This window comes from Mustela nivalis, assembly GCF_964662115.1.
Source record: "Mustela nivalis genome assembly, chromosome: 1".
In the NCBI taxonomy this organism is placed as follows: Eukaryota; Metazoa; Chordata; class Mammalia; order Carnivora; family Mustelidae; genus Mustela; species Mustela nivalis.
This window is the reverse complement of record NC_139020.1, coordinates 155,720,382-155,748,377: the sequence shown is the minus strand read 5'-3', so window position 1 is coordinate 155,748,377 and position 27,996 is coordinate 155,720,382. Positions and strand designations below refer to the sequence as shown.

At 42.3% G+C, this 27,996-nt stretch overlaps 1 protein-coding gene across 1 annotated transcript; it reads right to left on the bottom strand.

Annotated features, from left to right (window-relative positions):
* Positions 1 to 20: 20 nt before the first annotated feature.
* On the bottom strand, positions 21 to 27,025 carry LOC309872382 (caspase-14-like). Its single transcript, XM_082746461.1, has 7 exons — positions 26,063 to 27,025; positions 24,559 to 24,611; positions 23,145 to 23,294; positions 18,703 to 18,928; positions 17,936 to 18,052; positions 4,338 to 4,447; positions 21 to 2,028 (listed from the first exon to the last, which is right to left on the bottom strand). The coding sequence occupies exons 1-7, from the start codon at positions 26,412 to 26,414 to the stop codon at positions 1,927 to 1,929; spliced, it is 1,110 nt and encodes a 369-aa protein (XP_082602587.1). The 5' UTR covers positions 26,415 to 27,025; the 3' UTR covers positions 21 to 1,926.
* Positions 27,026 to 27,996: the final 971 nt, after the last annotated feature.

Genomic DNA, 27,996 nt, shown 5'->3' with positions numbered 1-27,996 from the left:
CAGAGAAGGCTCACCAGATATTTTATGAACCAAGGTGACAGTTTAATTCTCTATAAAAAAGCAAAGTTACATATCAAATATCAAAACTCAAAAGTTTAAAAAATTCAATCATACACATATATACTTCAGAAATCACATTAACTGAAAAGGACACAATTGTCCCTGAAATGGAGACAGGCCTGGAGATCTGGGTTGCTTCACTCATTGTGACCCTCAATCTTCAGAGCATTTTCACCAAACACCTGTATCCTCAATCAGGCACGAGTCTTATGCAATTGCCAGTTAGAACCTCTAGTTTCAGGAATAGCCACACCTGCAGGATACTCACGAACAGTTTATTAAGAAGCCAAAGTTCACTGAAGTCCAGTGGAATGAGTTCTCAGCCAAGCCAGATCTCCTGTTGTGATGTGGAAACGGGTTTAATATAGTCCAAAGTTACACCAGAAGTTAGAACACAATTACACTGAGAACTTAAACTCAGTCCAGAGTTCATTACTCTCAAATCACTGGTCTACATACAGGTTTTCCTTCTAATGGGATGGGACCCAATTTGCATCTTAAGGAATGCATGGTATAGAGTAAGCACAGAATGAGAACAAAGGGCATTTCAGTAGGAAAGGAGAGAACGAATTATGATAACATAGCCAAGAGCATTCATTTAACGTTGAGTAATCCACAAGTCTGATTCTGTGAGGGGATTATTGAAGGGAGGGCAAATCACCTGGTGTGGTCAAGACCCAGGCAGTGTACAAATAGTATAGGTTAAGGCCTGACAGAGAAGGACTTGGGATATTCTCCTAGGGGAATTTGAGTATATTCTGCAGGCAGTGGGGAGTCAATTATTAACAATGAGATGGGTTTTATGAAGAGATTTGAGGGAAATGTAAGGCTGACTTCCAACTTGTTCAGTTAAAGTGGCCACAGGACATCCAAGCAGGTGGGGATGACTAGAAGGTGGCTAGATGTACACAGGTAATGAGGTGAGGTCTGAGGAATGGACAAAATAATTGAAAGACAGAGACCAGTCATTCTGTAAACATTCATCACAGTGCTTCTGCGTATCTTAAGGCATGGACAGAAGCTGGGCCACAGGAATGAATGAGACACATGGCCTCTGCCTCTTGCAGCTTATGACTGAACTGGAGAGAGCTTTAATGGCTACTACATAGCATTTAAGTACAGTTGGTGCTAAGTGCTGCAGAAGAAAAGCAAGGTGTCCGAGAGCACACAGAAAAGGCTGACCTAGCATGAGGCGTTGCAAAAAGCTTCCCTGTGCAAAGTATGCTTGAGCCAAACTCTGAAGGACCAAATGGACTGGGTAGAACAGAGCGTTCCAGGCAGGGAAAAATGGTAGTTCAAAGGTACTGCATAGCAGGGAGGAAGCTGGGGAATGGGGGAAAGGGAGAAATATGAGGCATCAAGGGCACAGAGGGCAAATGAGAACATCCAGGTAAGATTAGAGAATGGCTTATGGAGTCAAAAAGAGACGAGTCTGGCTACCGACAATAATACGGAGGAAATCAGAAGAAACACAGGTCAAGACTATATCGAGCCAGTTCTTGAAGACAGACAAGAAAATGAGGACAAACACCAGCACCAAGTGGGGGAGGATGGGGTGTAACCAGTAAGGGAAGCACATGATAAAAATGATCCACATTGGAGCTGGACTCCTGAGGTTTGATAATAGTTCAGAAAAAACATTTTCAAAAAACAGGCATCTTTTAAAAGAAATGGAATTATTTCTAAGTGTCAAATAAGCATGGTTCAATCTTAGAAAAATACCGTATATATGCAAGACGAATTGGAGAAATACAACCGGTGACAGTGATAATGCAAAACGATAACTATTAGTACAATGCTACAAATGCTCTCAGCTCTTCACAAAGTCCGTTACAAAGCAGTCCTTAGTTTTTCATCTTCCGGATGTCAGAAGTACACAAATCTAGTTAAAGTTGATTCCATGACGAGTGATACTTTAATTGGTTCCTCATGTAGATGAAATTCAGTGTGCACCACTCTATTATTCACCTGAAAGATTAAAGCACAAACTGTCACCTGAGAGATTAAAGCACTGAGCAAAAGGCTGTTAGTGAACACTACAGAAAGAAACGGCCGAACGCTATGCATTCCAGAAAGCGATGCAAATGGCACTAGAAAGAGCATGTCCCACCAAGCGCTTGGAATGCAGCACTCTAGATGAGAAAACCAGTAGACTTAGGTCCACAGAGCAGGGTTTGGTCTCGACTTGCCCTGGAATAATGGCAGGCAAGATATGAATCCTTTCTGAGCCTTGGGAACACGTGGTAAAATGAAAGGGTTGGATTATGCTATGTCCAAAGCATCCCACAGCTCTACAATCTCAGGGTTGGTTGTAAGTACATTTATCATCTGCTACCTAACGAGGCTGCATGTGCCTTTAATACAAAGGCCACACCACACTCATTTCTGGATTTTTTTTTTCTTGCTACTGTCCACTCAGCAAGTGCTTTAAAAATGAAGGGTGGCATGTGGGTGGTTCAATCGGTTAAGCGGCCAACTGCTGGTTTCAGCTCAGGTCATGATCTTGGGGTCCTGGGAATCGAGCCGCACCTCTGTAAGGAGTCTGCTTGAGGATTCTCTGTCTCCTCTTCCTCTGCCCCTCCCATGAACTCTCTCTCTCGCAAATAAATAAATCAATCTTGGGGTGCCTGGGTGGTTCAGTGGGTTAAGCCTCTGCCTTCGGCTCAAGTCATGATCTCAGGGTCCTGGGATCGAGCCCCGCATCAGGCTCTCTGCACAGCAGGGAGCCTGCTTCCTCCTCTCTCTCTGCCTCCCTCTCCGCCTACTTGTGATCTCTCTGTCGAATGAATAAATAAAATCTTTAAAAATAAATAAATAAATCTTTAAAAATAAATAAAAATAAACGGTGTTCAGTAAAGGCTTGAAGAACACTGGTCAGCACAATTTTTCAGTTAGCTTTAGCTAAAATGAATTTCTATTTATAGTTGGTTAAATCTGTCTTTATTATAACATATTCCTGAGAAGCTGACAGGAAACTATATTCTTTAAAAAAAAAAAAAAAAAAAGAAAGAAAGAAAGAAAAGAAACTATATCCTTAGAGAAACTAAGCAATATAAGATATTTGGGAATACAGGTGAAATAAGTGTCAGAATTGTTGTGGCCCCTCCCTATAACGTTTCCCCCCAAGGTCTTACCTCAAATGAGGCGAAAAGGAGTTTTAAAAGCTATTAAGCATCATAGGTAAAGTATTAGCAATTAATCTTTTGACTTTAAAGAAATAAAAATAGTGACCATACCTTGGAGGGGAGTAGAGTAGTTAATACATAATTGTGATTAGAGCATGAACTCTAGAAGCACTCTGCCTAGGCTGCAGTGCCAGCTCGGCCACTGACCAGGCCCCATCTGTCACAGTGGATACAAATCCCACACTGCCTGAGGGGTGTTGGAAGGCTTAAACGGGATTAATATCTGTGTAGCACAGAGAACAGTAACTGATCCGGAGTGAGCCATGCAATAGATAATAGATGTTAATAGCATCTTTGTTACTATACTCTCTTTTTAAAAAATATTTTATTTATTTGAGAGAGAGAGAGTGACAGAGAGAGCGTGAGAAGGGAAGAGGGTTAGAGGGAGAAGCAGGGTCCCCACTGACCGGGGAGCCCAATGTGGAACTTGATCCCGAGGCTCCAGGATCATGACCTGAGCTACAGGCAGACGCTTAACCAACTGAGACACCCAGGTACCCCACGTTACTGTAGTCATCTACAGTCTTTTCTAATTAGCTTTCTTTGGGTGTAAAACTCTCTGATTGAGAAGAAAATTGGCCATTAATCCTGATATGATAAACAACAATAATTGGGCCATTCTCCAAACTATGGTTTGTGTATAAATCTACCACCATTATTGGGCACAAAGGCATTCATTCAACAAATGTGTACTATGGGCTATAAAATGGGGAGACAAATGTGAGCTAGAATCGGTCTTTGAAGAAGTCCTAAGATTCCCCCTTCGAGGGGAGTGGAGTCAGGCCAAAGCTGACTGCAGGGGTGACTACAGAGCAGGCAGGAACTTGAAAGCTCACCTCAGACCCGATGTACTCGTATTGCCAAAGAACAGAAAGTGTCAATACCAATACCCATTTCCCTCAGCAGTTGACTCAGCCAACTTTTCTGAATGCCGCCATCATCAAAACTCATGATCAGCCCATCATTTCCAAGCAACTTTTCAGTATCTCTTAAGTCTTCATGGCTAAAGTCAACCTTCTCCTGAAAACGCTCTCAACAAGTGCCATTACCATCAGGACAAACAGAGCACGTGCTCCCTTGGAATTTACTTACTTTGGTGAAGAAGTCAGCGATGTGCCACTTATTTCCATACTGTTTAAAGACTGCAGACATCGCTTCAATCATCACGGACCCAGTGCGAGGGTGCCGTAAAGCAACATGATCTACAAAGCAAACAGAAGATGTTTCATCCATTTTCCTCCTCTCTTTGCACCAAACTTTGTCTTTCACCCGCATTTAAACCTGGAAAATGGCTCTGAACTGAGAATACAGAAGCACAGACATGAAAAGGGGAAACACCTGAGCCTCCCAGGGGACTCCTGTGACCAGGAGTGCATAAACCTTCAAGAGAGCAATTCTTTTATATGAATTTTTAAAATAAAGCTTTTCAAATATACACAAAGGAAGAAAGCAAAGTTTAACAAATTCCCCATATAATCATCCCCTACACTCAACAGTTATCACCATTTTGCCATATTTACTTCATTTTCTCTTCTCTATTTTTTTTTTTCTAATGTCTGACTTTTGCTTTAGGATTTTAAGCTGAATATCCCTAAAACACACCCATATAGAATTCATTTTGGGGTCCTCAAAAGTTTAGTGAAACTTTTTTTATTATTAGTTAGATTAAAAAACATGAAACATGTCAGTTTAGTGTGTAAATTTGATGGGAATCCCAAATTTTACCCTCTAATTAATAAATCTAGGTTGGAACAGAAGAAAACATGGGGACATCTCTGCAACTGCAACACAGGCAAAGGTTTCTTAGAACACAAAAAGCATGAACTAGAACAAGAAAAAACTGATTAATTCAATGTTGTCAGAATTAAAAAGTTTTGTTTTTTGTTTTTAAAAAACAAATAAAAAATAAATAAAACGAATTTTATTTATTCATTTGAGAGAGAGGGAGAGAGCGCCCAAGCACGGGGAGAAGGAGAGCGAGAAGCAGACTCCCCGCTCAGCTAGGAGCGTGATGCAGGACTCAATCCCAGGATCCTGGGATCATGACCTGAGCCAAGGGTAGTTGCTTAGCCATCTGAGCGCCCCAGACACCGCAAAACTTTTGTTTTTTGAAAGATGTTATTAAGGAAATGAAAAGCCAGCCACGGACTGGGAAAAAATATCTGTAGTACATACATATCAAAGGACCGGTATCCAGAATACATACATAATTCTTACAAAATAACAAGAAAACCGACAACCCAATAAATAATTGGGCAAAAGATATGAGCAGACATTCAGCAACAGAAGATAAATGAATGGCCAATATGTACAGGAAAAGATAATCAGCAGTCCTCCAAGAAATGCAAATTAAACCCCCAAGGAGATACTACTCCACACCCATCAGATCGTCTGAAATTTTTAAAACAGCTCAAGACAACTGATTACGAGGATGTGGAGCAACTGGAACTCTCTGACACTGCTGGCGGGAATGTAAATGATGCAACCACTCTGAAAAACCATCTTCAATTTGGCAGTTTCTTTGAAAGTCAAACACAGGGCACCTGGGTGGCTCAGTCAGTTAAGCATCTGCATTCAGCTAAGGTCATGATCCCAGGGTCCTATGATCAAGTCCTGTATCTGGCTCCCTGACCAGTGGGGAGCCTGCTTCTCCCTCTGCTTGTGTTCTCTCTCTCTCTCTCGCTACCTGACAAATAAATAAATAAAATATTGAAAAAAAAAAAAACAAACCTCAACATAGACCTACAGTATGAACCAACCATTTCACTTTTTGGTATGTACCCAAGAAAAACAGAAATCACATGCCCAAAGACTTCCATACACGTGTTCACAGCACCTTTACTTTTAATAACCAAAAACTAGAAACAACTCAAATGTTCACCCAGTGAATGGCTGAACACATTGTGTTATATTCACACAGCTGAATACTGGTCAGAAATAAAAGGAAATGAACTGATAGATAAAACAACAAGGATGAATCACAAAACCATTAGGTTGAGTGGAAGAAGACAGGCAGTCAGATAACTATATATAATTCACGGGGCGCCTGGGTGGCTCAGTGGGTTAAAGCCTCTGCCTTCGGCTCAGGTCATGATCCCAGGATCCTGGGATCAAGCCCCACATCGGCCTCTCTGCTCAGCAGGGAGCCTGCTTCCTCCTCCCTCTCTGCCTGCCTCTCTGCCTACTTGTAATCTCTGTCTGTCAAATAAATAAATAAAATCTTAAAAAAAAAAAAACTATATATAATTCTACTTATATAAAATTCCAGAAGATGTAATCTAACCTGTGGTAACAGGAAGTACAACTGTGGTGACCCAAGGATGGGGACAGAGGCAGGGATAGATTTCAACATGAGGAAACTTGCGGGTGACAGAGGTCTTTGCTGATCTTGATCATGGTGATGGTGTCATGAATGTATACTCCCATGTGTTCGAATGGTACACGTGGGGTATATACGGCTCATACTTCAATTACACCTCCATGACGTTGTAAACAAGTCCACAGAATGTATCTGTTCAGCGTGGGAACTATACAGGAATTTCAGTATTGTCCCTCTGAGAGTAAATCTGAGTCAGAAACACCTCATCACAAAGCTTGACAATCCATCCTGTCCAGTGAGCTTTAAGCTGCACACTGTGGCTCAATAATCAGTCAAGAAATCAATTTAGCAGATTGAAACTGCCTTTAAAAAAAAATAATGGGATAAAATGGGGTATGATAAAAAATATTAAAGTGGTTCAAATGTAGTAAGGGCAGCTATGACTTACAAAACTAGTGTTACATGTATATTTGTACTTCTATATAAAATATGTAGTAGACTACAATGAATTATGTATTTTATCAATTCTAAAACCAAAGTTTCTTTTTCCCACCAATCTGAAATCTGGATGTGCTGTATAATCTCCTCTGTGGCATAGATTAATTGGTAGTTTCTTAAGGATACAAAATAATGATATGTCTTAACAATCAAGGCATTAGATTGGGTGAAACACCACAGCTATTTCTTCCTGTGGGTTATGGCAAATAACATTTGAAAACCTCTGACCCAACACAGTCTCAACCCCTTTGAGAATCAGGAGCAAGTCAGGAAAACAACAATCAGAGTAGCTGCCAAGTCTCTTATCAAATGATAGATTATAAATTTCTCATTGCTTTGAAAATAATCAGTGATCGTAAGTCCATGGCCACGAGGTCAGGCCTCAGGACAGATTCTCAGCCACAAAAAAATGAGTCTAATGAGTGATATTGGAGAACTTTAGACTCTGGTCGAAAGCTAGGAAATGTCCACAGATTTACGAAACAAGGTCAAATAAAATATCATTAGGACCGGGATTCTTGATATGTGCATTATGAAGTTGTTTAGAGGGGCTCCTGGGTGGCTCAGTCAGTTAAGCATCTTCTTTGGCTCAGGTCGTGATCCCAGGGTCCTGAGTCTGCTTCTCCCCCTACCAATCCACCCCCACCCCACCCCCGCTCACGATCTCTCTCCCTCTCTCAAGTCAATAAAATCTTTAAAAAAATAAAGTTGTTTAGAGAACTCTGGCCATAGAACATGAGTGGCAACCACATGACTAACTACAAATAGCCAATAAACAGATGAAATCTTGTTGCAGTTTCTCTCCCACAGATGACATGCTTCTGTCACAAAGCAGGAGAGACAAGCTCTAGGACTCCCTGGGGTCAGGTAGCTGGTATAAATGTTTCTGGTAAGCTAAGATGACAGAAACCTGAATTTTACTGAAATCTTCCAATTATAAAAGAAAATAACTTGAAAATGTTTTAAATCTATTTTTTTCCACATGATCTTAGCCAAAAGGCCAAGAGGTGATTAAATCCATTTGTTGAATGGACAATACATCCAAATGACTCACAATTCACCCATCGACAGACCGTGTATGTATATAGATATACATATGTATACACACACATATATGTATCTTTACATATTTATCTTTCATGTGCACACACAGTAGAATATTACCCATTTATAAAAAAAGAATGAAATCTTGCCACCTGTGACAACATGAATGGACTAGAGAATATTATGCCAAGTAAAATAAGCCAGACAGAGAAAGATTGCCATATAATTTCACTTAGACAGGGAAACTAAAAACAAAGAAAAAGGGGTGCCTGGGTAGCTCAGATGTTTAAGCGTCTGACTTTGGCTCAGGTCATGATCTCAGGGTCCCGGGATCGAAGCGCACATCAGGTTCTAGCCCTGCACTGGGCTCCCTGCTCAGCAGGGACTCTGCTTTACCCTCTCCCTCTCCCTCTGCTCATGCTCTCTCTCTCTATTTCTGTCACAAATGAATAAAATCTTTAAAATTAAAAATTTAAATTTAAAAAAAATTAAAGTAAAAACAAAAAAGACTCAAATACAAATGGTTTCAAATTTAAATTACAAAAGGAATCCAGCAGAAATCCCTCTCTCTCTCCTCATCCCATGCCCAAGAAAACCAATATATCCATTTCTTGTGTATCCTTCCAGATATACACCATGTACAAAGAAGCTGATACATATTTGAGGGTACACTCATCCTCCTCCTGATCTCAGCAGCATATTATACATGCTGTTCTAGGACCTGATTTTTGTTGTTTTTGCCAGTTCATCTCGGAGATTGCTCATCATCAATAAAGAGCTTCTTCCTTTGATTAAATAGTATTTACTCTATGATTTGTCATAATTTATTTAACTAGTCCCCTATAGATAGATGTTTAGGTTGTTCTATTATAAACAATGTCACTGCATATCGTTGCACACATGTCACTCACACATGTACTAAATAATTGGAAGATAATTATATTGGCATTTATATTTGCATTATTTGCTAGACAATGCCAAGTGGTCCTCCAAAGAAATGCTATCAATTTACAGTCCTGCCAGGAATGAATAAGTATATTCTTTACCTCTTCAACAAGGGCATACATTCAAACTTTCTGATCTCTGCCAATCTGATAAAAAGAGGTACTTCAATATTGTTTGCTTTCTTCTTATAAATCGAGCATTTTCTCCAGGTTAATGGTGTTCCCTAGGAATTATCACTTAATAGCCCAAATTCAATGTTGTATTGGGTCTTTTGCTCACTGACTCACATATTAGGAAGATTCGCACCCACCTGTGTGCTCCTCCCACACAGACACCGCTGTCAGTTTTATCATATACATACATACTTTTACATACTATTTTGAACACCACATTGTGTTTTCCCTTGAACTTTAAAAAAAAATAAATAAAAGCAACACAAAGCCAAGTCTACTGTGACTTTTTTTACTCAAGGCTTGATTTCTGGGGTTTGATCCTTTTTATCCGATGTAGTTGTAGTTCTGCTCTTTTGGGTCCACAATTTTGTCCACACCCCAAGTTATTCTTGTCAAGATGCCCAATGAATTCTGTGTCCACCTCCTTTTTTGACCTGTCAGCAGGGCCTGATTTGTTACTCCCTTCTTCTTAAAACACTTCCTGCAACAGGATTCCAGCACACCACACCCACCTGGTTTTCTCCCATGTCAGTGGGTGCTCCTTAGTCTCCATGGCTGACTCTTCTCCATCCTGACATTCTATGAATGTTGGTGCAAAACCCATGACCCCATCCAGGACTATGGCTTTAAATAACATTACAAGCTGATGACTCCCACACTTCTCTCTCCAATGCAGCTCACTCACTTGATTCCAGATTTAAACAATCAACTGCCTTCTTTGCCTGTCTGCTGGGACAGCTAATTACCATTCCAAATTCTGGATTTCCCCTCCTCCTCACATCTGCTCTTCCTGAAGTACTCACCACAGAGGAAAAGGGCAACTTCTTTCTTCCATTTGAAAAATCAGCCTAACTTAACCCCTGTAGATGTATGATGCCTAAGTTCAAAATTTCGGCTCTATCAGCTGCGGCTCCTGCAGTCTCTCCTAAAAATCTCCCTCCTCGGGATGCCTGGGTGGCTTAGTCAGTTAAGCGTCTGCCTTAGGCTCAAGTCATGACCCTGGAGTCCTGGGATCGGGTCTCGCATTGGGCTCCCTGCTCAGAGGGGAGCCTGCTTCTCCCTCTCCAACCCCACTTGTGTTCTATTTCTCTCTCTCAAATAAATAAATAAAATCTTAAAAAAAAAGTCCCCTCTCTACTGGATCATTCATTCAGCAGCTGTGCACCAGTACCGCCCATCTTTACAACAAAAACTTTGCTCCCTCATCACCATCCAGATTGTCTATTTCTCAACTCCCTTTATAGCATCAGAGTTGCTGTATCTAGTTTCCAATTTCTTTCTTTAGCCCCCATCTCTTCAAAAATAACAAATAAGAACACAGAATAGTGCACCGAAGGCCTATGCATCCACCACCCAGATTTAACAAACAGAAAACATTTTGCTTTATCTGTTCCAGCTCTTCTCTTCTGGTGAAATACAGCTGAATCTTCCTTTGAAATTTCTCCCCAATTACCTTCTTTTTTTTTTTTTTTTTAAAGATTTTATTTATTTATTTGACAGACAGAGATCAGAAGTAGACAGAGAGGCAGGCAGAGAAAGAGGAGTAAGCAGGCCCCCCGCTGAGCAGAGAGCCCCATGCGGAGCTCAATCCCAGGACCCTGGGATCATGACCTGAGCCAAAGGCAGAGGCTTTAACCCACTGAGCCACCCAGGTGCCCCTCCCCAATTACCTTCTGTCCCACTTCGCTACCTTCTGTACTCTACCAGAAGCAGTCCCTGTTACAAAGATGTTGGCTGTTCTTTGTGCCATATTTTTATACTTTTACCACTATATGTTCAGTCATAACAGATTGTATTACTGTGTTTTCAAATCTTTATGTTAAAGGCATACAATCTGTATTGTTATAGCTGGCTTATCTTTATTCATTGTTCCATTTAAAACTTCTTCACTCTGATTCTTTTCAACTGGGGTACAGTACTTTCTACAGTATGAATAAAAACCACTTTTAGTGGTTTTTAGCTTTCCAGCCACTTCACTCTCCCTCCTAGAAACAATTTCAAAGAAGTGCCCAGATTCGAGTGCTTAATGCACCCTCATTCATCCACTTTACAGTTTTAACACTGGGAAGTCCAGTATCCAAGAAACCCCTCCATCTCTGGACAAACTGGGGCAGTTGGTCATCTCATCTCATGTATATACATGTGCAGAAGATTCCCCCATGCAGAGGTTCCCAAACTTTCTCAGTTCATGGTGCCCTTAGTGTCTTAGGAACTTTTTTTGCATTGCTCCTAAACCAAAAGATGTATCTCAGAGTTCCATTTATGCAAGCAGTTAGGTCTAAGCTCAGTATTATTATCTAAATAACTTACTGGCCATTCAGGGTGAAAGAACTCACACAAATTGAAAGACAAGTAATATTTTTATTTCATTCTTAAAGAACCATAATTACTTACTAATGTGATGTATGCACTTGTTGGACTCTGCATGACTTTTCAACCTAGAATACCTAAGTACTTGCTTTTAAATCTCAGCAACCCTCCAAAGCCTAGTACCCCCAAGATAGGGTATCACTTAAAGAATGCAGCATAATCTAATTGTAGAAATCATAAACAACCTTCAGCTAGTGACTCCCAGGATTAAGTACAGCTGTGTGACTTCACTGTGGCCCCCCAGTTTGGGGACCACAGCATTAAGGTATATATGCAGATGTGAAACTGTCGGGTCATGGGATGAACATGTCTTTAACTTTACTAGGAAGCATACATTGCTCTCCAAACAGGTAGGATTAATATGCTCTCATCAGTGGTATACGGGAAGTACCTGTTGCTCCAATCCCCACGTATACTCGGGGTATATATACGAGTATACTCGTATACTGCCAGGCCATTTATGTGTTGTCTGATGAAATAAAAGTGGATAACCCTGAAAGATTTTAACACATATTCCAAATTTTCCACTTTGCTCCTCCAGATGTAAAACTTGATTAAAATAAAACATTTAATGCTATCCTGGGCTGATGGGAATTCATGGAAATCTCCAAGGCTCCTATTCTTCCAAACAAGGAAACTGAAACCTGAGCTCGAAGCAGAAAGTAAACATGAAACGCAGAGTTGCACCCTGTCCAAGGGACTAGGACCACCTCTAGCGAGGGCACGAAAGCCTTAAAGGTGTGCCCAGGAGATGCTGGAGTTCAGCCAGAGATTCTTGCATTCGCCTGTGATCCCAAAGAGAGTTGCAGTGGTCCACATGAATAAAAATCCTCCCTAAAGAAAAGTATTTCCTATTCGTGCTCTCAGGAGTCCCACAGACGAAGAGTCAACAAATGAACTAAGACTTCAAACACACAAACAAGCCACCATGAGGGACAATCAACAGAAGCAACCCAAGGACTTAGGTGGGGGAAAAGGTAATGGGAATGAGTGGAGTGGAAGAAGGTAATCGGAATTAGTATTTCAAGGTTACTTGAATCATCAGGGAGTAAAAATAAGCTTTTTTAAAATTAACTTTAGGCTACTGCATAGGTACAAAATTTCAGAAGGAACCATGAGAAAAAGAATTATGGGATGTCTACCCTCCAGATCAGTAGGGGGGACAAAAATGTTAGACTAACATACTAGACTAAAAATCAAGCAAACACAAGGGCCATAAAGGAAGGAAATAAAGCAAAAGAAAAATAAATAGCACAAAACAAAATGGCAAAAGGGCAAATACATCAATAGTCGTAACAAAAAGACAAATTGCCCTAATTTACCAGTAAAATTTACCATTTAAAATTTACCATACTAAATTTAAAAAAAAACAGGGGTGCCTGAGTGACTCAGTGGGTTAAGCCTCTGCCTTCAGCTGAGGTCATGGTCCCAGGGGTTTTGGGATCAAGCCCCACATCCATCGGGGGTCTCTGCTCAGTGGGGAGCCTGCTTCCTCCTCTCTCTCTGCCTGCCTCTCTGCCTACTTGTGATCTCTCTCTGTCAAATAAATAAATAAAATCTTAAAAAAAAAAAAAAAACAGCTATATCCTATCTAAAAGAGACCCACTTAAAACATAAAGGCGCAAAAAGGTTAATAGAAAACAGTTTGAACAGTACACCAGGCCAATATCACAAGAAAGGCACTACTTAGGGGCACCTGGGTGGCTCAGTGGGTTAAACCTTCTGCTCTCCGCTCAGGTCAGATCCCAGGGTCCTGGGATCGAGCCCCGCATCAGGCTCTCTGCTTAGTGGGGAGCCTGCTTCCCCCTCTCTCTCTGCCTGCCTCTCTGCCTACTTATGATTTCTTTCTGTCAAATAAATAAATAAAATCTTAAAAACAAAAAAGCACTACTTGGGACAGTAGGTTCACTAAAGAGTGCTTAAAGCATTTTGTCTTATTTCTTCTATATATTTCACCACAATTCTAAAATCATATGGCTCTACTCAAGTTGTGTCAAAATAAAGCAAAACCACTGGGACTACAGAAGAAACAGACAGGCCTATCAGTAATATAACGTATGGACACGCTTATCTCTGATACTGGCAGGTCAAAGAGACAAATTTAGTGGAGACACAAAACAACTGAACACAATTATGCTTAACTGATAGAAATATTTAGAGCCCTGCATTCAACAAGTGCAGAACATTTATTCTTCATTAAGCACACACAGAGTATCTAGGAGATACCAGATGCCATCAAAAAAGTTTACCAGAGGGGTGCCTGGGTGGCTCAGTCAGTTAAGTGTCCGACTCTTGGTTTATCTCAGTGTCTGTGAGATGAGCCCTGCGTTGAGCTCCCTGCTCAGCATGGAATCTGTCTGAAAATTCTCTCCCTCTGCCCACACCGCCCCCAACCAGGCACACACACTCTCACTTTCTCTCCCTAAAAAAATAACTAAATCTTCAAAATTAAGGAAAAAAAAAAAGTTTACTAAAGACCAAGGCATAACCCAAGTCTCAACAGATTTTAAATCCGTATTGTAGGGGCACCTGGGTGGCTCGGTTGGCTGGGCGTCTGCCTTCGGCTAAGGTCATGATCCTAGGGTCCTGGGATCAAGTCCACATTCGGCTCCCTGCTCAGCAGGAAGTCTGGTTGTCCCTCTGCCTCCTGCTCATGCTCTCTCTCTCTCAAATAAATAAATAAAATCTTTAAAAAAAAAAATCAGTATCGAAGTCTATATTCTTTCTCAGTTCCTCGCACAAATGAACCAGATGTCAGTAACAAAAGGACAAATTTTAAAATCCCAACACAGAAATTTAGAGACATAGTTCTAACACATACAAGAACAATGGAAACCTAAGAACTCTTAGAACTGAAGGATAAAAATGTTCCATGTTAAAATGCGAAGGACAGAGTGAAAGCAGTGCTCAGAAGGAATAAGAGCTCTAAAAATGCTTATATTTTTTTAAAAGATCAAAAACAATGAGCTAAGCTGAAACAGCTGGGGAAAGAAGAGTAGCATAAACACCCCCAAAACGAAGACCAATGGGAACGAGAGTCAAAATTAACGAAACCAAAAACAGATATGAGAGGGGATTAACAAAAGTAAAGACAGGTTCTTAACTGAAGACACCACTGGCAAGACTGATAAAGAGTAAAAGAAGAAAGCCACAAATACCAGAGATAAAAGGGGCATTACTATCGATTGACTGGACATTTCACATGATTAAAGATGTAATGAATCCTGGGCCAAGAAATGTGAAAATAAATTTTTATTTTTCTCCCACGGAGAAGCCAGTTCTCCCGGCATTATTTACCAAACAGCCCATTCCACCCGGATCAGCAATGGCTTTTTTGTCACCTACTTTCCCTGCATATCTGGTTCTGCCTCTAGGTTCTCTTCTATCCCAGTGGTCTCTCTGTCTATACACAGAGTTTTTGATACTGCTGTATGATGAAGTATTCATAGCTTACAACACAAAACCTCTCAAACATCTGCAGAGCTCACTCTTGCTCGTGTCCCCCAAGTGTCTACACAACCATCAGCTTCCCAGATATACATCTGTTTTAAAACTGCAATCTCTAGGGCGCCTGGGTGGCTCAGTGGGTTAAGCCTTTGCCTTCAGCTCAGGTCATGATCCGAGGGTCCTGGGATCAAGCCCCGCATCAGACTTTCTGCTCAGCAGGGAGACTGCTTCCCCCTCACTCTCTGCCTACTTGTGATCTCTCTGTCAAATAAATACATAAGATCTTTAAAAAACAAAAACAAAAAAACTGCAATCTCCACTCCTGCCCTGGGACACTCCCTATATCCCTTGCCCCTGCATTATTTTTCTCCATAGCAATAGTCACGCAACATACTTTATTTCTAGTAAACATTCCACTGAAAAGTAACCATCGCACAGAAAACTGAAAAGTTTTATATTTAGGGATATAAAACAGCTCAATACATTTCCATAAAATGAACACTCCCTATAACTGGTGCCCTCATCAAGAAACAAGATGGGGCCAGAACTCCAGGAGTCTCCTTCTTGCTCCCTCTGATCCTGAGCACCACAAACACGGCACGTGGGAGGGCAAGCACTATCCTGACCTCTGACACCACAGGTCAGTTTCGACTGTTTTTGAACTTTATACAAATGGGATCATAAAGTAGCACAATATGTAGTTTCTCGATGTTTACTGTCTGTCTCCAACTAGCACATAAGTTCTGAGGAGGGGGAGGTATTTAGTTCTTCTATTCAATACTGTGTCTCTAGTCCTTAAACACACAGAGCCCAGCACACAGTCATAAAATGCACACATTCAATAAAACTGGAACATGAAGTTCCTCACCTTGGCCTTTAACTGCTCCATATAAATTCTGTGGTTGGTTGGCATCAGCAGCTCATTTCTTTTAGTACATGTATGGCATACCACAATATGTTCGATGGTCATCTGGGCTGTTTCTAGTCTTTGATGACTTCAAATAAGGCTGCTATAGACATCTGTGTGCCAGTCTCTGGGAGGCAACGTGCTTTCATCTCTCTCGGGTAAATAACCAAGGAGTGAAATCTTACATCTCACTTTAATGGGGCTGTTTTTCACATCTTATCACTAAGTATGTTTCATTTTAAGTTGTACCCCTATGTTGCTTTGTTTACATTTCTTCACTACAATTTATCTTGAAGTCCATATGCATTTTTTTAAAAAGATATTTATTTATTTGAGAGACAGAGAAACAGAGAGAGAGGGAACACAAGCGGGGGAGAGGGAGAAGCAGGCTTCCCGCTGAGCAGGGAGCCGGAAGTGGGGCTTGATCCCGGGACCCTGGGATCGTGACCTGAGCTGAAGGCAGCTGCCTAACAACTGAGCCACTCAGGCACCCTCCATATACATTTTTTTTTTTAAAGATTTTATTTATTTTATTTGAGAGAGAGAGAGAGATCACAAGTAGGCAGAGAGTCAGGCAAAGAGAGAAGGGGAAGCAGGCTTGCCACTGAGCAGAGAGCCCGATGCGGGACTCAATCCCAGGACCCTGGGATCATAACCTGAGCCTAAGGCAGTGGCTTAATCCACTGAGCCACCCAGGCGTCCCACTCCATATACATTTTTTTTTTTTTAAAGATTTTATTTATTTATTTGTCAGAGAGAGTGAACACAGGCAGACAGAGTGGCAGCAGAGGCAGAGAGAGAGGGAGAAGCAGACTTCCTGCCAAGCTAGGAGCCCGATGTGGGACTCGATCCCAGGACACTGGGATCATGACCTGAGCCCAAGGCAGCCGCCCAACCAACTGAGCCACCCAGGCATCCCACTCCATATACATTTTTATAAATTGCCTTAATCCTCTTGAAAGAAGTTAAGATAAAAACATTTAAAGGGGGCTCCTGGGTGGCTCAGTGGGTTAAAGCCTCTGCCTTCGCCTCAAGTCATGATCCCAGGGTCCTGGGATCAATCCCCACATCAGGCTCTCTGCTCCACGGGGAGCCTGCTTTCTCCTCTTTCTCTCTGCCTGCCTCTCTGCCTACTTGTGATCTCTGCCTGTCAAATAAATAAATAAAATCTTAAAAAAAAAAAAAAAAACATTTATTTTTTTTTTATTTTTTTTTTTTTTAAACATTTAAAGGGGGTCATTTGGCTGGCTTAGTTGGTAGAGTATGTGACACTTGATCTCCAGGTTGTGAGTTCAAGCCCCATGTTGGGTGTAGAGATGACTTAAAAAAAAAAAAGGCCAGCGAAAGAAATGTCCTTGACCTCTTAATTCTAACTCTCCTCCAAGTGCACCAAGTGAAGGGATGGCTCTTCACACACAAGATTCTTTTGGACCTTACCTTATTATTAATAATAATAGTATTAGTAATGAAGATTATAATATTATTAGCATAATGTATTAGTAATAACAGTAGCTAATTTCCTTTTTTGGATTTATTATGCTAGTTATTATGATAAGCATGTCTGCGGCTATATAACTCAATTTCCATAACATCTCAATGACATAAGTAAATTCCAACATTCCCACTTTACATGAAGAAACTGATATATCTAGAGATAAAAAAATACTGAAGTTCTCCAACATAGCAAATGGCAGAACTAGCTTTTGGGCCAAGACCTTTTTCACAGGAAAGCCAATGATCTTATTTACCATGTGATCCTTTGCTCAGAGGGTCATACCTTCCCAGAAGAAATGGACAGTAAGATGTCAACCTGTCATCTCTGAAAAGTGAGAACATGTGTAAAGAGAGATGGGTACGTGAAGAATTCTCCTTATACATGTCAATTTGTAAAGCACTGATAATTTATAAATTTAAAAAAAAAGATATGCATGACCCAGACTTTCTGAAAGAAAAGTGCGTGTCACTGTCATCTACCCTCATGTCTCACCTGCCTGGGTGGGATAGATGATGAAATAATCACTGAAGGTGGGCAGCCTCCTCTTCTCAGCTACGTCATCAGACTCCATGGGTTCATCGTCTGTCTCGACACCGCTGTCTCTTTTCTCTGTTTGTTGAAGAACAAAAGGACAAACTACAGTAATACACCACAGATACCAGGAGCCCTCACTCCAAGTCCCAAGGAGCTTGTATCTCCACAAGAGACAGAAATATCCACAGAAGCTACAGAGATTGGATGTCAGCCCCACAGGCCACCTGGCAACCCATGGATGGTGGGATGGCCCTTGGAAACTGCACACATCTCTCTCTGACATGAGGTCCCCTGCCCCCACTAATGATGTGAGGGACTTAAACCCTTCCTCAGCCCAAGCTCCCCTTCTATCCCTTCCTCCCAGCAGAAAGGCCCTACTACACTACACGACTAAAGTCACATCAGCTGAGGTGCCTCTGATTTTAAAGAAACAAATAGGGTCGCCTGGGTGGCTCGGTCATTAAGCGTCTGCCTTCAGCTCAGGTCATGATCACAGGGTCTTGGAATCGAGCCCCGCATCGGGCTCCCTGCTTCGTGGAAAGCCTGCTTCTCCCTCTCCCACTTCCTCTGCTTGAGTTCCCTCTCTCACTGTGTCTCTCTCTATCAAATAAATAAATAAAATCTTTAAAAACAAAAACAAATATTTTGAACTTCTTTTTCTTTTCGTAATCATCCGGATGAGAATTTCTTAGAAACATGACTATTACAAAGAAGTCTTCACTTACCTCCTCTGCAGGCCTGGATGATAAAGATCTTTGGCTTCTCCTGTAGTGCTGGACAATTTTTATTATTAAACATTTCAAAAATGTCCTCTAGGCTGACTTTTTCACCATCTTCCATTTTAATAAAGCCTTTCTCTCCGTGGGACATAAGGGTAACAAGGCAACAGCCAACATCATCTTTACTTTCATTGAGTCCATCACGAAATGATCTTATTTTCTCAATTAACTCCTGTAAAATAGGTTAACATATTCAAAAGAACTAGAGGTACGAAAAACCAGAAATGCCAGAGACAGCCCCTTTCCTAGGCAATCTGAAGACATGGCAAATATGAAAAGAAATCACAACTGAAACAGGATTAGTATGAGATAAACACCACTTCCTTAACTTGTTTCCCTTTCAGTTGATTTCTTCTTGTGCCACTGGTTCTTTTTTGACAGAATTGGGGCATTTCCAATTCTCTACCACAAAATACAACAAAATGACAGCTCTCCAACAGGCTAGTGTATGTAGATTTTATATCATTAGCTTGTTTTAACATATAAAAGTTGTTATTCTCTAAAACTAATGCCCTCAAAAAGCTAGAAATGGAAGGGAATGGAAGTGTCTACCAATAATATACACCTGCCAGAACTTATGGGGAGACTTCATCAGAACCAAGCCCCCCAGAGAAGCAAGGCAGGAATGACTGCTACCACTGCTCCCATGCCCCTCATAGCCAAGATCCTAGCGCCTCGCTTCAATAAAGTGAGTAAAAGTTAAATGAAGTCCACCTCACACTTGTCAGAATGGCTAAAATTAACCATTCAGGAAACAAAAGATGTTGGTGAGGATACAGAGAAAAGGGAACCCTCTTACACTGTTGGTGGGAATGCAAACTGGGTAGCCACTCTGGAGAACAGTGTGGAGGGTCCTCTAAAAGTTAAAAATAGAACTACTTTATGACCCAGCAATTGCACTACTACATATTTATCCAAAGGATACAAACTCAGTGATCCAAAGGGGCACATACACTCCAATGTTTATAGCAGCAATGTCCACAATGGCCAAACTATGGAAAGAGCCCGATGGCCATCAACAGATGAAAGGATAAAGATGATGTGATATATGTGTGTGATGGAGTATTACTTAGCCATCAAAAAGAATGAAATCTTGCCATTTGCGAGGACATAGATGGAACTAGAGAGTATTATACACTAAATAAGTCAGTCAGAAAAAGAAGTATCACATGATTTCACTCAGAAGTGGAATTTAACAAATGAAACAGATGAAAATAGGGGAAGGGAAGGAAAAATGAGATAAAAACAGAGGGCGGCAAACCAAAAAAGACTCTTAATCATAGGAAATAAACTGGGGGTTGCTGGAGGGAGGTTGGTGGAGGGATGAGGTAGCTGGGTGATGGGCATTAAGGAGGGCACCGGATGTAATGAGCACTGGGTGTTACGTGCAACTGATGAATCACTGACCTCTACCTCTGAAACTAGTGATATACTGTATGTTAATTAAATTGAATTTACATCAAGAATATTTAAGACGAAGTCTAAATATGGGAAATAAAGAGCTAAAATTCATTACTTACAGATACCATGACTATCTGACTATCTAGAAATATAAAATAATCAACCAATACTGGAACTAGCGACCAGACATCTGACCAGACACAAGATTAACTCATAAAGATCTAACGCTTCCCCCGACCAGTTACCTGGCAACAATGATTAATTTTTTAATGTTTTTTAAAGATCTTATTTATTTGAGAGAGAGACTACAGAGAGCAAGCATGAGCAGGGGGAGGGGCAGAGGAAGAAGCAGACTGCTCGGTGAGCAGGGAGCCCCATGTGGGACTTGATCCCAGGACCCTGAGATCATGACCTGAGCTGAAGGCAGACACTTAACTGAGGTACCCAGATGCCCTGGCAACAATCACTTAAACCACATAACGAAAAGGGGGTCCCGTTCATGGTCACACCCAAACAAGGACAATACCTAGGAATAAGCCTAAGAAACACACATTACCTAAATGAAGAAAAGGAAAGCTTTAGGGAAGAGGCAACATACACCATGACAAGCCCATGCTTCTGTTAATACTATTAATTTGCCAATTCTCTCCAAATGCATCTCTATTCCATGTCATGGCAATCAAACTCCCAAAGGATTTCAGGGGAATTTAACCAGATTATTCTCAAGCTCACAGAGAACAGATGATGTTCAGGAAGTGTCAAGAATATTCAGAAGTCAAAAAGGAGGGGCGATAAAAAAGGAGGTCTAGGTCATATCAGACATCAAAATGTCTTAAAAAAAAAAAGAAAAAAATCACAGTGAGTGAAACCGTGATTTAATGGCAGAAGTATAAACAAATATATGAATGGAATATTTTAGATTCCAGAAACCAATCAAATTGTATACAGGACTTTATTTCACAATAAAGGTGGAGTTTCAAATATGTGGGGGAAGGACACATCATTCAGTAGATGCTGAGACAGCTGACTATCCATCTGGACATATGGCAAAGCCCCTTACCACACACTTAGCAAAAAAATACAATTCCAGAGACTTAGAAAGGAAACCTTAAATTATACAAATAGTACATAAAAATAATTTAAACATTTTTTAAGTTGGGAAGGCATGGGATTTGATCAAGACACCAAAACCGAAATGCCGCCAAGAAAGATTGACATGTTTACTCACAAAAAAATTTAAAAAGACTTCTATACAACTTAAGACAACAACAAAAATCCAAAGACAAGTAACAGAGACAAGAGAAAAATATTTGTACTACATTTTGTAAATGACTAAAGTCCAGAAAAATAACTCTAAAAGCAGGAAAAAGATGACCCAGTAGGAAAAAGGGCAAAGGAAACAGAACCATTTATAGAAGGAAAATAAGGGCCAAAAGATGTCTAACCAAATTAATAATCTGGAAAATGAAACTAAGAACAATGAAATACTTTGCCAGTAAAACTGCTAATATTTACAAATAAACTAAACGTTGCCAGGATGCAGGAAAAGCAGCCACTGGAGCCCCCTAAGAGAATAAACGAAAGGAACATTGGCAGTATCTGTCATCTGATTCAAAACCATGCAATATGTAAGAGATTCTGGTACAATCCTTGGGGAAAGTGAAAGAGTCTATTTTTACCTCTGAAACTATGATAAAATCAAAGCTTACTGGGCAGTTGCTCTTCTGCGCATTTTGACACAGCTCATTCATTATCACCATAGCCCTCCAAGACAAGTCACTCTCATCAACCCCGATTCCGGGAGAGAAAAGTAGTCAATTTCTGGCAGGGCTCCTGAAAACTATGGCATTATGGACATCTGGAGCCAGAAAATTCTTTGCTGAGGGGGCTCTTCCCCCACTAGAGGCCAGCAGTACCCTCCAGGTGAGACAACCAGAAATGTCTTTACACATGGCCAAATGAGGGGGACAAATCAGGCCCGCCCCATGAGAACCAGATTTAAGAGAACTAGGAAGAGACAGGATTCCCGCTCAGGCAATCTACGTAGAATCCGAAGCCCCTGATGCGCTGTTCCTTGACATTCATTAGCAGGGACTCCTGGGATCTAGGAAGGGCTTTCCTATGTTACTACCCCTAAAAAAGGCTAGGTCTAGGTCAAGACTAAGCTAGGGTTCAAAAGTTCCCACCACGGCTCTTCCACATTATTTTTTCAGTATCATCTAGTTAGGTCACAATGCAATTCCTCCCAGGATTATCAACTCCCTCTCTACACCTCTTCCAGGTTCCACGTGAATCCTGCAAGGACCCACACTGCTAGAATGTAAGAAACTAGCCTCCTGGTGACTTCTCAAAGGGATTTCTAGGTCTTTCCTGATCCTAAAGGCTCTGGAAATTGCCTACTCCAGACTCACGCCCTGTCCTTGGACCTCCTTGCCCATCTTGCTTAGAATGCCTTCTTAGCACAGACCTGTACCCCTGGGGATAAAAATATATGTTTATAAAAAATAAAAAATTTAAAAAAAAAAAGAATGCCCTCTTGGGTCCCCTTCCCTCTTCAACTGCGTAGCCCTAGCCAAGACTGGAGCCCAAGAGGTCCCTGCTTGACTGGAAGTGGAGACAGGGTATCACACACTTAAGATTACAAAAGCATCAGGAAGTTTATGAAGACATTCATGGGATTGCTCAGCAAGCCCTGTTTCTTGCCAGGAGTTAAAACCCAGTATTTTTATTTTTTTTTTAGATTTATTTATTTATTTGAGAGAGACAGAACATGAGCAGAGGGAGGGGCAGTGAGAAGGGAGAGAAATCCTAAAGCAGACTCCCCCACCAAGCATGGAGTCAGATGTAGGACCCTGAGTGGAAACCAAGAGTGAGATGGTTAACTGACTAAGCCACCCAGGTGCCCCTCCAAAACCCAATTTTAAAAAATAAAATAAAATAAAGGAAAATTATAAGTTACATTTTTTCATTTTTGTTTTTAATTTTACCATTTTATTAGGATCGATGCACTGTGTGTGCTCAAACCGGCACTGGCCAAGCCACTCCTCCATCAGACAGATGTCCCGGTGAGCCCCAGGTCTGTTCTTCTCCACGCACATGACGAAAGCCTTCCGCTTGCCTCTCAAGTCATAACAGTCCTATTTTCCAAGAAAGCCAAAAATATTTAAATCAAAAGAAACTCAGAAATCCAAACACATCACGATATGAAATAATGAGTTTCTTTTAGGATCAATGGTGAGGTTTCCCAGTTCAGATCAGAGCTGCAACAGGGACTGTCTCTTATTAGTCATGGAAGGAGGGTGCGGGGAGGCATGACTAGACTTATCCTTTTTTCAAATATCTTCCTTGCACTAGGACTAATAGGCCAATCTCAATTTTAAATGCCTATGTATAGTTATCACTATCCCTTTAAGGAAACATGGCAGACAGGAGTAGAGGGCTGTAGTCATCCAAATCCAGAATAGGGGACATTCTACAGACAACCTGCTTTCTTCAATAAGTAAACAATAAGAAAAGTATCCTAAGCTAAGAGGAGAAGTATCCTAAGCTAAGAGCCTTAAGACACCAAAGCAATAGGCTATAATAATTGTGTTGACTTTGTATGAGTCCACATCCTGATTCAAACAACACATCTGAATTCTGGAACAATGGAAATAAATTTTTAAAATAAATAAAAATTAAAAAACAAAACAACAACAAAAAACACCTGCAAAAGACAGGACCCAGTCCATGAAATCTGAATTCCAACTGCATCTTTGCACACACTAAGGAAGTTGTTTTTAGGTAGAATAACGGTACTGCGGTTGTTCTGAACCAACCTCTTTCTCATACTAAAGATTTAGAGGTTCATACTAAGGTATCTGTAGATGAATGTGATAGGTTATTTGGATTTGCTTTAAAATAATGGGGCCGGGAACCAGGCAAAACAAGATTGGCTCTAAGTTACTAATTTGCTGAAGCAAGGTCATTAGTATATCGGGCTGGAGTTTGAGAGATTTGTCTTTCTATTCTATTTTAGTATTTGCTGAAAATTTACATCATAAAACTTAAAATAAGCAAACAAACCCTACAATCAGCAATTTAAATAGCCATCCACCCAAGGCCACACAGCCTGTTATCCTCGAACCTCCAGTGCCTCATTTATCCTGATTTATAAAACAGAAATAACAGCAGTGTATACCTTGTTTGGCTAATGAAGGCAGAGCGGTTTTAAATGGCTCATGTTTATCTTTCACAATCATAACAGAAAGCACTGAGATCTGACCACCTGAGACAACCATACAGATAATTTCATTTAACCAACAAGAGCAGCATAAAAAATATTCCAATGTCAGCTAAAATGGCTAAGTACCCTCATTCCAAACCAGTGTGTAGTGCTGGAGAAAGAGCAAAAATATTTACCAGTTCGCCATCCACACAATCATAGCTTCTCTTTGGAATCTTTCTTGGAATCTCTGAATGAATTTTCATGGAAAGAGAATAAAACAGAAAAAGGGCATGACTGCATTATTTTTTCCACATTTTTTTTCCCCTTTTCAATCAATCCACTGTCATTCCTGTTTACAGGAAGCTCTTCCCAGGGAATTCTGTTGTCTCTTAGGCTTTCAGGTCCAGCAGGCTTCAACCTCACTTTAGAACAGGTTCCTTGGATTATGAACACACCTCTTTCAAACTCATACAAGGCTAGAAACCTAAAAAAGACCTCCCTTAGACTCAGTTAGGTGCAAGGGCAGAAAGACAGGCAATCAATAAAAAGGACAAGGTGTAATTGCTTGACATTACTGCACTTGTACTTCCTGAAGAGGAGAGCAAGACGTAATAAAGGGAACTAGTTGTTGTTTTTTTTAAATTTAACATAATCTCTTAGCATTTAATTCAAATATTTATTGGGTGCATCCAACAGTGCACAGCCATAATCTTGCGTAGTCTGGATGATTCTGGGGAAAAAAACAACCCACTTTGCCAATAGTAAGAGAGACTCAAAGCCTAAAGAACTGAGAACACCTGAAGTGCTCGAGTGATGGGGCTGGTACAGGTGACGAAAAGCAGGGAGAGCCAAGCCTCCTCCGGGCGGGCAGGCTGCCCACTTGCCACGGCGGGTGTTCGGTGAGCCGTCACCGTTGTGATCCGCTCATTACAAATATAAACACCACCAGCAACCGTAACACACCTCAAAGCTCAGTCAGATCGTAAGCACGCTAATGGCAGTCACCCACGGTGTATTTTAGTGTCTACATCGATGGCTCCCATGTAAGTGCTGCTTTCTGTCTCACACGCACTTAAGTGTGCATATGTTTATTAAATCTGGAGGGGGAACCCCCTCCCTTAACCTGTTAGATACTGCATTTCTTGACCATAAGCCACATCTTCCTGGGATTAATGGCAAATAGTCCCATGGTGCGCAAGAACAGGAGCCCTTCGCCCCACACAAGCACTGGAGATGCTACAGCGGGAATTCCAATACCGCGCTGCTCGCTGCATCATTTGGAAACCTCCCACATCATCATCTCTTGAAGGTACATGTTAACAAAGCGTCTCAGGCCTGCTGAGTCGATCTGATCTCTGAGCCCACCCCAAAATGTGCTGGTAGAGCCTGATGGCTGCTCTTCGATGGGTCATTCGCATTCCGCGCTCGGGAACCGCGACTCTCGGGGCTGCTTGCCCCCTCGCCCCCCCCGCCCCCCAGCTCCCACTTCCCGCCGCGCGTCACCGGGTCCCAGGGCGCCCGCTGGCTCTTCGCTCTCCACCCTAATCAAACCGGGCGCCCCGTTCCCGAGCCAAGCCCGGAACCCCGGGGGCAGCCGGGCCAAACCCCGCGCTTACGCGGGCCGGGCCCCCCATCCCCAGTACCCCCGGCTCACCAGGCCCCGCCCGCAGCCCGGGTACCTGGCCGCCCCCAGCTCACCCCGGTCGTCTGCGTCCCCGGCGCCCTGCCAGCGGCGGAGCAGGTCGGCGCGGCGGAGCTGCTGCAGCACCTTGACGAGGACGCGCGACGCGGAGGCGGGCTCGCAGTAGTGCTGTACCAGGAGACCCGCCAGCCTTTCCTTGCTGTTGCCCGCCAGCTCCAGCCGCAAGGGGGTCACGCGCGGCTCCTCATCCACAGACTTGAGGAAGATGCGGAAGTAGCTCAGCTCCTGCGGGGACAGCAGGTCCAGGGTCTCCTGCACGCGGCTCTGCAGGTCCACGGCCGCGGTGATCGGAGGCGCCCGGAGGCCGTTGGACTCCGAGCGCCCGCAGCTCTCCAGGCCTCTCTCCATCACCACCCAAAGGTGCCGAAACGCCCGGACCGGAGGGACCCACCGCCGAGGTCAGCGCCCCGCAGACCGCGCACGCCTCCCGCTTCTCCGCTTTGTTTTGTAAAACGGAGGCGTTTCCGCCCGCTTCTGCAACAGCCAAGCGCGCTGGCCGCGGTGACCCGGACTCTCCCGCGGGGTTTCCTCTCCCGCCCCGCCCCGCTCTCGAGGCCCCGCCCCCGCCCCGCCAGCTCGGGGTTAACCCTTGGAGCTGGTTTAGGAAGTCAGGTGGGCTCCTCGGTGGCTCTCTTCCACGGCTGCGCGTTAGGGTCACCTGGGTGACTTAAAAAACTACTCGTGCCCAGGCCGCAACCTAGCCTGATTACATTCGAATTTCCGGGTGGCAGACCCAGACATTAGCAGCTTTTAAAGCTCTTCAGTTGATTCCAATGTGCAGCCTCCTTTGAGAACCACTGAGCTTAGATCCAGAGTGTTTATCAGCTATTTAATCCACTGGCTCCTACTTGGAAGAACCACTGGGAAGACCTTGGACGCTAAAATAACACCTAGAGACTACTGCATTCAGCCAGCTTATTTTGGAGATGGGAGTGGTGGAAAAATTGAGACTTGAGAATTTGAAGGTAACAAGTAGTTGGAAATGCACAGTGCTCAGCCTGGGGGGCATGGAAGGGACACTGCTTTGGAGAGCAAATCTCGGCTTGGCAACTGCCCACTGCTGTCACTGCCATTAGGTTCTCTGATTTGATAAGGCCCTCAAGAACTCAAAATTACTTAACCCTGTGGGAGATCTGGTGAAGGAATCTCAGGACCTTGTCTGCATCCTAATTCCAGTTCACCAACTGTTAAAAAAAAAAAAAAGTTTTCCTTTCTTTTCAAGATTTAATTTTTTAAAAAAATATATGAGAGTGAGTCTGCCCACCCAGGTTGGGGGAGGGGCAGGACTCTTCAAACAGACTCCCGGCTGCGCAGGAGCCCGTGGCGTTTTCATCCTACAGCCCTGAGATCATGACCTGAGCCCAAACCAAGGGTCAGAGGCTTAAGCAAGTGAGCCACCTGTAAGATTTTATTTTTAAATAATCTCTATAATGTAGTTTTGCAATACTGGTGAGGTCCAGAGTCAAGGGCCAGGAAAGAATTCTTGAGACGTCTTTGACGCCTATTAAAGCATGAGGATGGACTCAAGGGCAGAAAGTACATAAAGTACTAGGGCTGCAGCTGCCCCAGGATTGTGAACAGCAACTGATGACGTACTTTGAGGCTGGGGGAGATTGAGCTCCGGGGAGTTCCAAAAGGATTTTCATATGCTAAAGAAGAATCACTGGAAGCCTGAGACCTTGCTATTGTCAAACTAAGGTTGCTTTTCATCTAGCAAGGCATTGACATTAAGAGGTGGGAGCTTCCTGGAGGAACTTTATACTCTGCCAGCCTCAAATATCTGTCAATGGGCTGCAGCTTATAAGGACACTTGTTTAAAAAAATTTTATTTATTTATTTTACAGAGATCACAAGTAGACAGTGAGGGGTGGGGAAGCAGGTTCCCTGCTGAGCAGAGAGCCCTGTTCCGGGCTTGATCCCAGGACCTTGG